The 13,541-nt window shown below is 38.9% G+C and overlaps 1 protein-coding gene across 17 annotated transcripts in view; it reads left to right on the forward strand.

Moving 5' to 3' along the window:
• camk2d2 (calcium/calmodulin-dependent protein kinase (CaM kinase) II delta 2) overlaps positions 1–13,264 on the forward strand; it is a 37,559-nt gene extending 24,295 nt beyond the window's left edge. The window contains exons 7-22 of one of the 17 annotated variants that reach the window (XM_032499835.1): positions 1,274–1,376; positions 1,548–1,631; positions 1,870–1,964; positions 2,338–2,460; positions 2,709–2,792; positions 3,031–3,073; positions 4,220–4,260; positions 4,998–5,057; positions 6,413–6,457; positions 6,928–6,976; positions 7,493–7,591; positions 8,154–8,174; positions 8,563–8,638; positions 8,742–8,836; positions 10,272–10,510; positions 11,773–13,264. In XM_032499835.1, the coding sequence (XP_032355726.1) occupies positions 1,274–1,376; positions 1,548–1,631; positions 1,870–1,964; positions 2,338–2,460; positions 2,709–2,792; positions 3,031–3,073; positions 4,220–4,260; positions 4,998–5,057; positions 6,413–6,457; positions 6,928–6,976; positions 7,493–7,591; positions 8,154–8,174; positions 8,563–8,638; positions 8,742–8,836; positions 10,272–10,504 (1,251 nt within the window). In that variant the 3' untranslated portion in view covers positions 10,505–10,510; positions 11,773–13,264. The remainder of the gene's footprint in view (positions 1–1,273; positions 1,377–1,547; positions 1,632–1,869; positions 1,965–2,337; positions 2,461–2,708; positions 2,793–3,030; positions 3,074–4,219; positions 4,261–4,997; positions 5,058–6,412; positions 6,458–6,927; positions 6,977–7,492; positions 7,592–8,153; positions 8,175–8,562; positions 8,639–8,741; positions 8,837–10,271; positions 10,511–11,772) is intronic. The other 16 variants (XM_032499827.1, XM_032499844.1, XM_032499848.1 and 13 more) reach the window with 16 other exon arrangements.
• Positions 13,265–13,541: the final 277 nt, after the last annotated feature.

The following is a 13,541-nucleotide window of genomic DNA, read 5'->3' on the forward strand; positions in this document are numbered from 1 at the left end:
ACTATGAATATATATACAGATGGCTATTACTATAAACTGGATTTTTACAGATATATATATAATAAGTTAGGCTAAAATGAGCAGTATAACAATGGATTTAAGGTAGTGCAAATAAACTTTGGACAGAAGTTATCCAAATTAAAGTGCAGTGGAAAGTAATTGCATATTACAGTTAAAGTACGGTATTGGAAATGTGTATGTAAACAATTGGTGCTGTAAATAAACAGTTGGCAGTGCAAATTGATATTCCCGTCAAGGTAGTAGTGCAAGATGCAGATATAAACAGTTGTTACTATAACAACAGTCAGCGGTGCAGGTGAACATTATAGTATTGCAAATAACAAAGGGAGTAAGGTTAGGAATGAGAGCGCCGTTGGTTCAAGTCTTCATATGAACCCACGTCCATCAACAGCGGCAGCTCCCTTCACTCTGACATTAGTGCATGTATAGGTACTGAGCGTGTGTAAGATAACTTGTGGGATTAATACATTATTATTTAGTAGGGGAGATATACTTTTTTGAAGTAACTTGAGGTTTTCAGATGCTTAATAATCAATCATTCTGTAAATTATTATGTAGGTGTTGTCCACTTGTCAATTAGTCATGTTGAGGCATATGTCTGCCATAATTTGACTGATCACAGGCTATCTGTGTTTAGACTCGCTAAATGTTAGGAAATGTATTATTCATTAGAGCACACTGCCTATCTGCCTTAGGTTAGCAAAGACCTTTCTGCACCTGTGTCCGTGTGTGTCCGTGTGTGTGTTTGTGTGTGTGTGTGTGTTTGAGAGTGTGTGCTTGCATGTATTTATGATTATGCTGTGCGGTGTGTTTGTAGTTACCCATATGTGGCTAAGTCACTTGTTTTTACATCAACGTCTTTGTTACACCACAGCCCCCTGTAGCCTTCTCCCTGCAGTGTGCACTTTGTTCCCACTCATGGATTGGTGTTGGTGGTAGCACATCATGTCTGCGACCAATTCACTCGCTCAGAATCCATGAGAATTGGGGAGCAAGTCCACAGCTCCAGCGTGGAAAATGTCCTTTGTCTGTTAGAGATTTGGTCCCGTGCACATTTATGTTTCTCTGTCATTTGTGTGGCAGGAAGGGAGTTGCCTCAGACACTGATTTAAGAGCAGTTTAGCATTGACCCCTAATAGTTTGGATTAGGATTTGGTTTGGCTAATCTGATTTTAGATCTGTGTCTGTGGGCAGCTTGTTCCCAGAGCGTGTGACCTCTCACCTCTAACCTGTTTGACTCCGCCCCCCCCAGCCTGAGAACCTTCTATTGGCCAGTAAGCTGAAGGGGGCGGCGGTCAAGTTGGCTGACTTTGGGCTGGCTATCGAGGTGCAGGGGGACCAGCAAGCATGGTTTGGTGAGTATTCATCCATCCATTTTTCAACCTGAAGCAGTTGGTCAATCAAGCAACCAACCAGTTAGTCAATCTATCAATCACTCATTTAGTTATTTGAGAAACAGCCTAGTCACTAAATTGCCCACTCCTGCCTACCATTCCACATCTCCTCCCTCCATATAACTCCTCCAGGTTTTGCCGGCACCCCGGGCTACTTGTCTCCGGAGGTTTTGAGGAAAGACCCATATGGGAAGCCAGTGGACATGTGGGCCTGTGGTAAATAACATTAAAATTATTTTTTATCTCTTTTATCTCTTGGAGATAAAACCTTAGTCTATGACTTGTCTGACCTGGTCAGGTGTGTGCAGAAGAGTATTTTGCACCAACACTGCAACTTCATGTTGTTTCAAGTGTTTAATAGTAGTAAATAATATAGTTGTTTGCAGTATACAGTACTAAAATATATTATTGTTTTCCGTTACCATGCTTAACTTACCATGTTGCTTTCTTCCAGGTGTGATTTTATATATCCTGCTGGTGGGCTACCCTCCCTTCTGGGATGAGGACCAACACCGCCTGTACCAACAAATCAAGGCAGGGGCCTATGATGTAAGCGCTTACACACATACAATCCAACCTGGGGCTGTCATTTGAAAAAAATCACATATTATTATTGTATCTATTAAGACTTTTGTAGATTCTTTAATTATAACTTAAAGAAGAATACTATAGATGATCTTGATTGATTGTCTTGCTGCCGTGTGCATCAATTTGGTGAAAATTATGTTAAAATAAAAAAGTGAGTACATGTATTTAGTCCATCTGATATCTTCCAAGGACGGAAGTCTGTCTGTTTACTAATGTTAAATAAGTTTTTAGTTTCTCCTCTCCCTTGCCTTGCTAAAACTCTGACAATGCTTTACTTTGACCCTACTAAATTTGTCTATTTGTCTTGCGTTTGATACTCTTGTTTTTTGACTAGTTCCCATCCCCAGAGTGGGACACTGTAACTCCTGAGGCCAAAGATCTGATCAACAAGATGCTAACAATCAACCCCAGTAAACGCATCACTGCCGCAGAGGCCCTCAAACATCCCTGGATCTGCGTATGTGGCACATAAACAACAGTGATGCAGAAAAACACATAAACAGATTTAGAGATGCAGACACAGCAATAAAGACCCACACATTAATAATTATGAGCTATTATAGGTACCGCCTTAGGTATGCCATCAGATCCAACTTGTACAAACACACATAGTCGTATTGGCCACACATGCACATGCATCCATTCTTGCCATCCATTGTTTCCATACTCTCTTAATCCACAAATACTTTCATCTTCTTCCTGCAGCAACGGTCCACTGTAGCTTCCATGATGCACAGGCAGGAGACTGTGGAGTGCTTGAAGAAATTCAACGCCAGGAGAAAACTCAAGGTGAGACGTCTGGCAATCCTTTATGTTTCTATTTATTTAGAACAAGCTATTAGGCCTTCATTCTATCTCCCCTCTTCCTCAGTCAATACTTTACTTTTCTCTAAAACCTTTAAGTTTCCCTTTTGCTGTGTGCCTCTTCCTTGCTGTGACCTTATAATCAATCTTCCTATTTCTGTCTTTTCCTTTTTTCCCACCTTCCTTTCTTCCTTCCTTCTTCTCTTCTTTTCTATCACTGCAGGGAGCCATATTGACCACTTTGCTGGTCACAAGAAACTTCTCAGGTATGTCTCTCTCAGCCTTGTGTACAAGACCTGGTTACCAAAACATATCTTATAAACTAAAACCTGTATCTGAAAGAAAAAAATAAATACTTCTCAGAATTGGTAGTTTGGTTTTGTACGCTTTGAAAAATGCAATCTTCTATTCATGAGGAAAACTTATCAGAGGCACTAAACAGTAGGCAAACCTAATTTAGAACTCCTTTTGGTCTGTGTTTCTTTTTTCATAGAACAAACGTGATTTTGGCATAAATGTGCCACTGGTAAACAGAGCCATCTCTCTAGCTGTTACCCATTCACTTTATCTCGATTTTGCGCCCTATCATACCATTTTGCATGTATTTATTTTTTACCTATCTCTATTTTCTCAGGCTCTTATTAGCCTGCTTTTTCTCTTCATTTAACAGTAAAATGCATTAGTGCATTTCTGTCTCTTTTTATTCATAATTTTCTTCCTTTTTCAAATTTCTTTCCTTCTTTTGTTTGGATTGTGGTTTCCATTTGAGGTAAGATTGTTTTTGGAATGACAGGGTAATATGCGGGGTTGGGCCCAACTAAATAGTTGTGATGTATAATTACTCTTCTAATAGTCAATCACATATGCATGAAGATGAAGTGTTCGGTATTCAAAAGATCAAAATTTAAGCTCACTCTTGCAAATGCCAATATGAAATCAGAATGCATACAGCATGTATTTTTAAATGTAATCTAGTAGTGTTTGGATTATTTATTTACCATGAGAAATACAATGAGAGAAGAGTGGTGGGATTGTATGTGTGGGTGCTAGTGGATAAATGCATGTGTATGTGTGCAAATGTTAATTTAGGATTGCTGTCTTGGCCTGTTGGAGATGGGTAGATAACCCCTTTCATCACTTGCTAAATACAAACCCAATCAACCACCCACCCTTTAGCACTTCACATGTGAACTAGTACAGTATGTAGTCGGAGAACAACATTGCATAAACAAAGATAACATTCTAAGCATCTGTTGCATTGCATTATGGATCTTGCAGTTGGATTTTGCACCTGGAGTTTGAAGATAAGCACAGTTGACTGATGCTTGCTGCATGTTAGTGTAGCCTCAGGCTCAGGAGTCTGTTTGTGAACTTTCATGTTGAAGTGTTGTCTCTTTCTTTCCTTTCTACAGCAGCCAAGAGTTTGCTCAACAAGAAGGCAGATGGTGTTAAGGTGAGTTGCTTTGCACAATGAAGTAAATGCAATGTTATTTGCATTAGTGTGCTGGAAAGTTCATTGTGCACCTAGATTCATCATTCAGGGACAGTCACTCCAAGCAATAGTGGGTAATGGTGGTTGTTTTTTCTTAGCTTGATCTCACAGTTCCTTCCGTAGATAGTTGGACAAGTATCTACATCCATATGGATAGACAAGTTTAAAGTTGGTGGAGGTCTGTTGGTTTAGTTTCCTATTTTATCTTATCGGACAGGGTGGGTGGTCAAAATAGATTTTAACTGCTATCTTGTCTCCTGATCTCCCCAATGTTATTACTAACAGCTTTCTTTCTATTCTCCTAGCTCAGTTTACAATTCAATCAAAACTTTTTTAACGATTAAGAAATTTGGTTTCGCAAACATAAGCAGTTTCCTCTTGACTACTTTTAATCAGTTTTCCCTATCTTCACAACAGCCTAGTGTTATTGGCCTCTTGGGCTTCTGCTTCTGTCTAAAGTGGAGCTTTACTCAATAAATCTTCCTTCCTGACTAAGTGTAGCCTACTTTACAAGATACACAGATTTCATGAAGAGGTCTTAGTTGGAAACAATGTAACATCACATCTTTAGGACAAATGAGTTGGAAAGTTCTCTTATTGGAATGGACCTTAGCCAGAGTGTGTGTACCTACATGTGTGCACAAACGTGTGTCTGAAAGAGTGTGTGAGTCATATCCCCTCTACACTGCCCCCTGCAGGTCAACAACAAAGCCAACACAATGACCAGTCCTAAAGACACTGGCCCTGCCCCTGCGCTGGTATAAACACACTTCTTCAACACCTGCACCTTCATCCACAAAACCTTTAACACCTCCCCAACTCACACCCACTGTGGAGGAGGAACAGGTTCACCCTTTCACACGGGTTCAGTGCATATAATGTTTGATCTCAGCCTTTACTTGATAAGATTTTAATTATTAACCAGGTGTATAAGACTAAAGAAAATGGGTGAAACAGCTCAACTTTAGGCTATCCCCGAATGAAATTTTGTGTAAAAGCATGTCCCAGCTCCAGCATATTTGAGACAGCTAACCATAAACAAAAATCATAAATGAGAATGATTTGTTCATTTTCTCATATACAGTAGCAGAGCATGCATGGAGCATACATAACTTGGGCAGTTTGGATTTGCTGGATCTGTATATTGGTAATGTTGCTGAAACAATAAGCATTTAGACACATTTGGATTGGTCTCTGACTAGTGTATTTTTAAATCTGTAGATAGGGGGAACCTCAACCCACCCACCCCTCCTCTCTCCTTCTTTACACACCTACACCATGCATGTACTTCAGTGCTATCAGTTTTGCATTTGATTCTAAAAGTAGCAAGGGTGTGTTATTTTGAGTTTGCTGCTCTTATAGAGTAGCTTGCCTGTGCATGGCTGGCGTGTGAGAATGTCGCCTCCTTAGGCTTATGATAATGCTACATTCCCAAGTGATTTGGCTGTCACTCGTTGGCTTGCGCATGGTGTCTGCTGACTGGCTGTCTACATCAGGCCACATGACTGTTGCTCTGCATGATGTCAAAGGCTTTCTGTCCCCCCATTTGCTATCAAGATGATTACGTATAAACACAGGCATCTCTCTCTTTCTCTAATCCCTTTCTCTCTTCATCATCATGTACACACACACACACACACACACACACACACACACACACACACACACCCACACCCACACACCACACACACACACACACACACACGAGCTGATGTAGTGTAATCGGGTGAGTGATTAGAAGGACTAAGCTTCTGGTCCAAGTCGATTCACAAAAAGCCCAGACGTCTGATTACCAAGGCAGGCCATTGTAGCTGATGAGAGAATGGAAAGACATAAAAGCATGAAGAAAGAAAAACAAGTGGGCACAGGCGATTGAAGAAGGGTTTATTTTTCATTTGATGTAAGATGCATTGTGATAAATAGATAGATAGATAGCTAGATAGATAGATAGATAGATAGATAGATAGATGGATAGATCAGTAGATAGATAGATAGATAGAGTCAATATCTGAAAACACACAAACAAGTTTCCTTTAACAGTTTCTGTGCAATCATATATATTCGGTCCATGTAGTTATTTCTTCCCAAAAGTTTTCTCATTTGTTTTCTTTAGGAACCACAGACAACTGTGATCCACAACCCCGTGGATGGAAATAAGGTATTACTATAAAATTACCATTTCACTCTTAGTAGCATGATATCACTGTTTTTTCCTCCCATACTTTAGACCTTTTCATTTTTTCAATTTAAACTAATAGCAGTAGCATCTCCCTTGACCAACTGTAAAAAGCCCATATCTTGTACTGTTATATAATCAACTGTTAATATATAATGTTCATCGGGGCATCCTGTTGGCCTAGTGGTATAAGCCCCTTACCATGTAATCTGATTTAAGCCCAGCTAGGGACTTTTATTGCATGTTATCCTTCCTTCCTTGTCTCTTGTTTCCTGTCAGCTGTATTGCTGACTGTATTATTGAAAAATGCCCCCATAGTACTTAATTTAGCAAAATCAAGAGCATTTTAAAAAATCATTTTAACACTCATTGATATTACAAATGTATATTGTACTATATCATTATCAATGCATGCATTACATATACAAACTGTGTAGGTTGTCATTCTACAGGAGTCCATAGAGAGTGCCAACACCACCATTGAGGATGATGATGTAAAAGGTAGGGACATTTGTGTTTTTGTCTCATTTACCTACTCACAGTTCTCACCTACACAGTGAGGTTACAGTAACACGTAACAGTCAGTCCTTCCAAATCAGACTGTTCATTCCTTTATAGTTTTTTTCTCATTCTGTTTTGCAACACAGCAAAAATGCACAGCAAGTTAACAACTGCAACCTCCCGCTTAGCTGTCAACTCCTCTTGCAAAATTCTGTCCGCCCTGTTCTTTTTTCCTGCCCTCATGCACATCCTTAAGTTTCTCCCATCTTATGTCTGAGGGAAAAGCATTTGCTTCTTCAGTTCTTTTTTGCATACCTTTTTATGCTTTCAGTGCAACTTAATGTCTCTCTTTTCTACCTTTTTCTTCCCCTTCTTATGTTTTGTTGAAACTATCAATTTTCTTATCCTGCCTTTCCTCATACATACATGAATACACATGTATGCCCTTATCTTTGTTACATCTCATACCAAACACGTGATACCCAATCACACGCCCGTCCACGCAACCGCTGACAGCCGTTCATCTGGGCAGCTTAGTGAGTGGTATCTTGAGCTCTAAGAGCCGTTCCTCACAGATGTCTGACTCAAGACAGACTCCCACCTCCTCAGTTCAGAGTAAGTCCTTCTGCGGGGAGGAGATTGATGGTTTGTTTTGTTCCCCTCCTGTTCCCCAGTCATTAGTGAAGGAAAGGGATCTCTCCTTGTAAAGTGTCTTAAATCCTGTGTTCCTGATGAACAAATAATTTCCTTGGCTTATATAAGTGGGTGTTTGATACAGTTTATAGTGACTTTTTGTCTGCTTAATGCACTGACTATCCTTTCTCCAGTAAAATAAAACCTCTGTTTTTGGCCCCTTAATATCTGCTTGTTCCATCCGATTTATTCTTCTGTATTTGCATTGTAAGAATATGCTTTTCTGCTGTATCTTTGTGTATTGTATACACAGATGCTCTTTTCACTTCTCTATATGTCCTCTGCTCTGACTTAACCAAACATTAAGTCTCACACAGTAAATAGCTGACTCACATATAATCATATACAATCATGTACACACAGTGTTGTAGCTTATGGCTGTAAAGGCAATGGCGGTAAAATACTGATTTATATTTGTCTTTACTTTTACTACTAACATGTCTTTTTGTTGCACGAGTTAAGTAATTGTTTTAATATCCCCCAGCCTGCACCAATAACAATAAAGGTAATTGTCAGCATTACTTAGTTAAAACTACCTTTGTAGCAAATACTTGCATCTGAGCATTGGTTTGTCTTTGTTCATTTTGAGCTTTGTTGGTGAAAGGAATCATGTCATCTTGCATTTTCTTGCCTGATATCACTATTAGTCATGGGAGGCTTTCTTGTTGTTTTGTTACTCAGATATAAAATAACAAAAACATTTTTTGAGCGCCTTCCATTTCTAATAACTTTGAAATCTTGGTAATTCGTAGACTAGTACTCAGTTGAAGCTGATTTGAAATCAGATTTCCTTTATCTGAACTGAGACCGACATTTGTCTGAAACACAGTAACAACTAGCCATTTTTACATTGGTTTGTGTAGTTGATGATGTTCTGTGTTGTTGTGTTGTAGCTCGCAAACAGGAAATTATCAAAGTCACTGAGCAGTTGATTGAGTCTATCAACAATGGAGACTTTGAGTCCTATGCGTAAGTGTTTTTTCTCTCTGAATTTGTAAAGTAGCATCAACATGGCTGATGACTAGATTGCTGATGTCCTTTGCTGATTCTGTATTCTTTGTTGGGGTAACAGGAAGATTTGTGATCCTGGTCTAACTTCCTTTGAGCCTGAGGCCCTCGGCAACCTGGTGGAAGGACATGACTTCCATCGATTTTACTTTGAGAATGGTAAACATTAATAAGACTTTTTTTAGCAGCATCATTAGGGCAGCTGTATGTGGCCTAAAACTGTCACATTTTGCAAAATAGAAGAATAAAATATCTATTTAGGCAACCAACAGAATTGTTCAGTTGAGAAGGAATTTGTCACAATGTTTGCTCGTTATTCTGTTGTCCAGAGAAGTTGAAATGTGTAATAGCCAGGGGTCTGGGGTGGCTCCAAAAGGTACAAGCAGCCAGCTGGCTCCGCATCCAAACTGCTGGCAAAGATAATATAGCCTTTGGAAGGATCAACAGCTGGATAATATTTGTTCATAACAATTTGTTGAAGTTTGTTTAAAACAAGTGAGATTTATAACTATGCTTGCTTACATTTGGATTGTGTGTTGTATGATCTATTCATTAGATTCTAATGAATCACTTGTATGCATGGAAGCACCATGAGTAAACTTCCTGTTTAATTGTCAGTGGATAGAACTTGTTTGCTCAATTTAATGTCCTGGCAAACAGTTGCGCTGCAACCTACAGTATGGAATCAAAAACGCATGCTATACATTTGTATAATTCATGAGAAAATTAAGTATATTTGTAGAAGCCAGTACTAAGATCACCTTTTTTTGGTAAGGGTTTGTCCCACAATGTAATTTGCAGACACAACATCAACAACAATAACAGTATAACTAGAATAGCTCATAAACTAGCTACATCAAACTCCCTCTAGAAGGGCCATATATATAAATGCATGCAGCATAATGAAGCCAATAAGGTGTGGAGGAAGGTTAAAAGAAATCACTGAGATAAGCCATTGGGCAGGTGAGGTAGAGCCAGAACTAGAAAAACGCATGACGAACAGAGAAAGACAAAATACCTAACCATCTTAATAGGAATCTGTTATTGCTTCCAATTAGTAGGGTTTAAAGAATATATAATTCAAACTAAGGAAATCTCAAACACACTGAACGTGGTATTGAGCATGTTGTTTTGCATTTTGTAAGCAAGTGTCAATGGTGCATTAGTGGGCATGGGGTAAATTGTTTGTTGTATATCAATATTTAGTCCTCGGTTTACAGTTTATGTTTGCTGGTACACTGCAAGGGCATGACTGCAGTTATGGACCAACCTTGGAGCAAAAAAATTACTAATGAATAATGATTGCCATAAATGGCTGAATGTCCTCAGTCAATGTAAAAATAGTTCAGATAAACCAGACATGTCCTAGAAACCTCAATCACTTGGCAATCCTGTGCTTGTCCACTATCCAGCATCAACATATGGTGACTTTTAGTAACTCTTGTTTTCAGTTAGTATTCCTTCTAAGATAGGGTTAGGGTTTGGTTTTGAACAATCATGCAGCTGTTTTAGAATTTCCCAAACCCAAATGACTATTATTAAAGGTCTTACTAAGTGACATTTTCAGTAATCAGCCATTTTGTCTCCCTTCCAGCCCTGTCCAAAGGGAACAAGCCAGTGCACACCATCCTCTTGAACCCACATGTGCACCTAATTGGGGAAAATGCAGCTTGTATTGCCTATATTCGACTGACCCAGTACATGGATACCAGTGGCATGCCCCGCACCATGCAGTCTGAGGAGACCCGTGTGTGGCACCGCCGCGACGGCAAGTGGCAGAACATCCACTTCCACCGTTCGGGCTCGCCCAGCATCCCCTCACAGTAAGAGACCGTAAGAAACACAGAAACCTTGATTAAAGGTATAGTAAGTGATGGTAATCCAATACACAAAACATTATACCAGCAAATCACCAACAGGTGGCGACAGTTGAGTTGGGGGCGAGGGGGGGGAGACAGCATGTGAATGTGTCGGCCGGCCAGTAGCCATCTGTCCTTGTCTGTCCTGTCAACATTATAATGCAGTTCACAATTATACTGGAAGCAGATTTACCACTCAAGATGTGCTGTAATTTCTGAACGCGTCTTATTTCGAGATGACAACCATAGCTTTTGTTGACTAGAATGACAACTTTCATGTGTAGATTTTGTGGCTACTAAACTACAGGAAACAGTTTTTCGTGTTTCCACTTGACTTGATAAGGGGTCTTAAATATGCACTTGATGGGGAGGCCTCTAGCTCACCTTGTAGAGCATGTGCCCCATGTAGGCTCAGTCCTTGCCGGTGGCCCAGGTTGAAATCTGACCCGAGGCCCTTTGCTGCATGTCGTCCCCTCTCTCTCTCCCCATTTTACTGTCTCTCTTCAGCTGTTCTACCTAAAAAGAAAAATGCCCTAATAAATAAATATGAATAAAATGCATTTGATGGCTGCATACATGATATAATGCTTTTGCCATTGAAAGGCTAAAAGAAAAATTGACAGCAACTTTCAAACTCATGAGATACAGAGTTGGCACACTACATCAACATTCCTGCTTTGTTACAGTTGCCAAGCTATGATTCTCTTAATTGCTGTTTGGTGGAGTTTACGAACAGTCAGCTGCAAAGATTGAGCATTTAAGAGCTTTGAGCATTTTCAAGACACTGTAACTATCACATAAACTAATTTGACTACTGACCAGGAAAACGTTTGGTCTAATTATGCTGAGGCCACCAAAAATGATCATGTACGGTTAATGAATCATAAAGGTGTAAGTTGTCCCGCCCTAACAGTTGCGACAAGAGAGACATGAGAGTAAGCGAGAGTCTTTATACACCTACACATTCCTGAAAAGAGTTATAATTAATTAACACCTGGGTGGGTCAACAATAGGTCTGTACGGACTATTCCCAGTGAATAATACCAGCGAGCCAGCATGCAGTTTTAGTGTTATTAATTAAACCCGTACATCCTGCTTTGCTGCCATTACATGTCCTAATATCAGCTGTGAAGAAACAGTCCACTGGTCTAACTGGTCAGGCTAACATTATCCTTGCTGTGTGGAACCTCTCAGAATATATTTACATGTATGTTCTCTATCTCTCTTTTATTGCAGTTAATGGAATATCAACATGTGGTCAAAAAAAATGAATCACCAAATCTAATAGGGCAGCCAACTAGCCAAACCATGACTGCTCTCTGACCTTCGACCCTTCTATGAGGACATGACATTGCAGGATACAAGTATTAATATATTTTACTGTTATGGCATTTTATTAATGGACATCATTCAAAACCACCACCGGGTGGCTGCACACCATATTTGGACATTATGAAATGAGCATATTGACATTTTTTTGTTTGTTTTTTAAGATGTTTTGGTATGCATTTTAAATATAAAATAGAGATGTTTAAAAATATACTACTGTAACCTCTCCCAAACATTAGTTCTGTATTTTTATGTGTATTTATGTGTGCGCAATACAGAAACATTTGGAGAATTAGAATGTTAAAATTGAGCTTGCTTTAGTTTCTGGTAATGTATATACATTGTGATTGTTGATAAAAACAAACATTGAAATTGCTATTCTTGCTATCAAAGGAATTAATAGTTTATGTAAAATCCAGTTTATGGGTTCCATTTATGTTTGCTATGAGTCATTACTGTTTGAATTGTCCGAGTTCAACCTATACTACTAATTTAAATTAAATAAGAGAATGTAGCATATATGTAATATATGAAAATTCAAGACTATTGTGTAGTGCATGGGGGAATATTGTAAGTAAGATCATATGAAACTATAATATCTTCTGTTTGATTTGTGAATCACTAACTTGTTTGTTTGCGTTTGTTAATGTTATGCATCAGTCCTGTCCCAAATGTTCTATTGTCCTCCAGTATCATGGAACTATTGTAAAAACAACTACACAGTTATGGTTAACATCCAGCGTAAATATCAAAACCTCATATCTAAAAGGAGGAAAATTAAACTCCTGGTTGCTCTAGCACCCCTTACGTTTTGTATAAAAATGAAAAGTAAACAAACTCATTTTTCATAATGTTTGTATTTGTATTGTATGACTGTATGTAGGGTTTCTGTCATTTCCAGTGTGTTACTTAGCCAATTGCACAGACAAGGTGGAGATGATGAAGATGATGCAAAGGCACTGTAGTCTTTATATTTAGTCAGGTTTAAGTGTTAACCTGACAGTTGGGCTAATATATATTTGGAAGCGTCGTAAAAGCATTGGATTGAAGAATGTTGCAGTTAGGCAAGATGATGGTAAGACAGCAGTGAAGGAGTCAAATAAGAGTTGGACTGTAATACATATTGAGATGTCTTCCATGACGATCAGTGCTTTTACCAGCAAGTGGCCTCCTTACCACTGCAGGACAATGCCAGTGTCTTTGTCATCCTTACTAGTTGCTCTTTTCAATTGGTTGGTCTCTTCTTTTGTTAGGGGAAAAAATGAACATTTCTTTTGATGAAACGTATGATGTCAATGCAACACACCACTCCTTAAATGGTGTGAACCTTTTGCCAGCACGGCAATGGATGGCTTAACGTGTTTAAGAAATAAATAAATCAGCTAGAAGGTGTGATAATGAATACGTTTTAACTTGTTTTGTGTTGCTTCTTGATCATTGTTTTCCTAGCTCAGAGGTGGATGAAAGATGCTGACGTGTGTCTTGTGACTTAATTATTTTCTGTATTTCATTGTGATCTTTGCCCTATCCTAATACACTTTTTGATACAGGCATGCTATATTAGCCCAAAAGGAATTTATATACAGTACATATTAATTCCTTTTGGGCTAATATACTGTATGTGTATATTACACACACACACACACACACACACACACACACACACACACACACAC

The sequence above is a fragment of the Etheostoma spectabile genome, chromosome 2, assembly GCF_008692095.1.
Source record: "Etheostoma spectabile isolate EspeVRDwgs_2016 chromosome 2, UIUC_Espe_1.0, whole genome shotgun sequence".
Taxonomy (NCBI): Eukaryota; Metazoa; Chordata; class Actinopteri; order Perciformes; family Percidae; genus Etheostoma; species Etheostoma spectabile.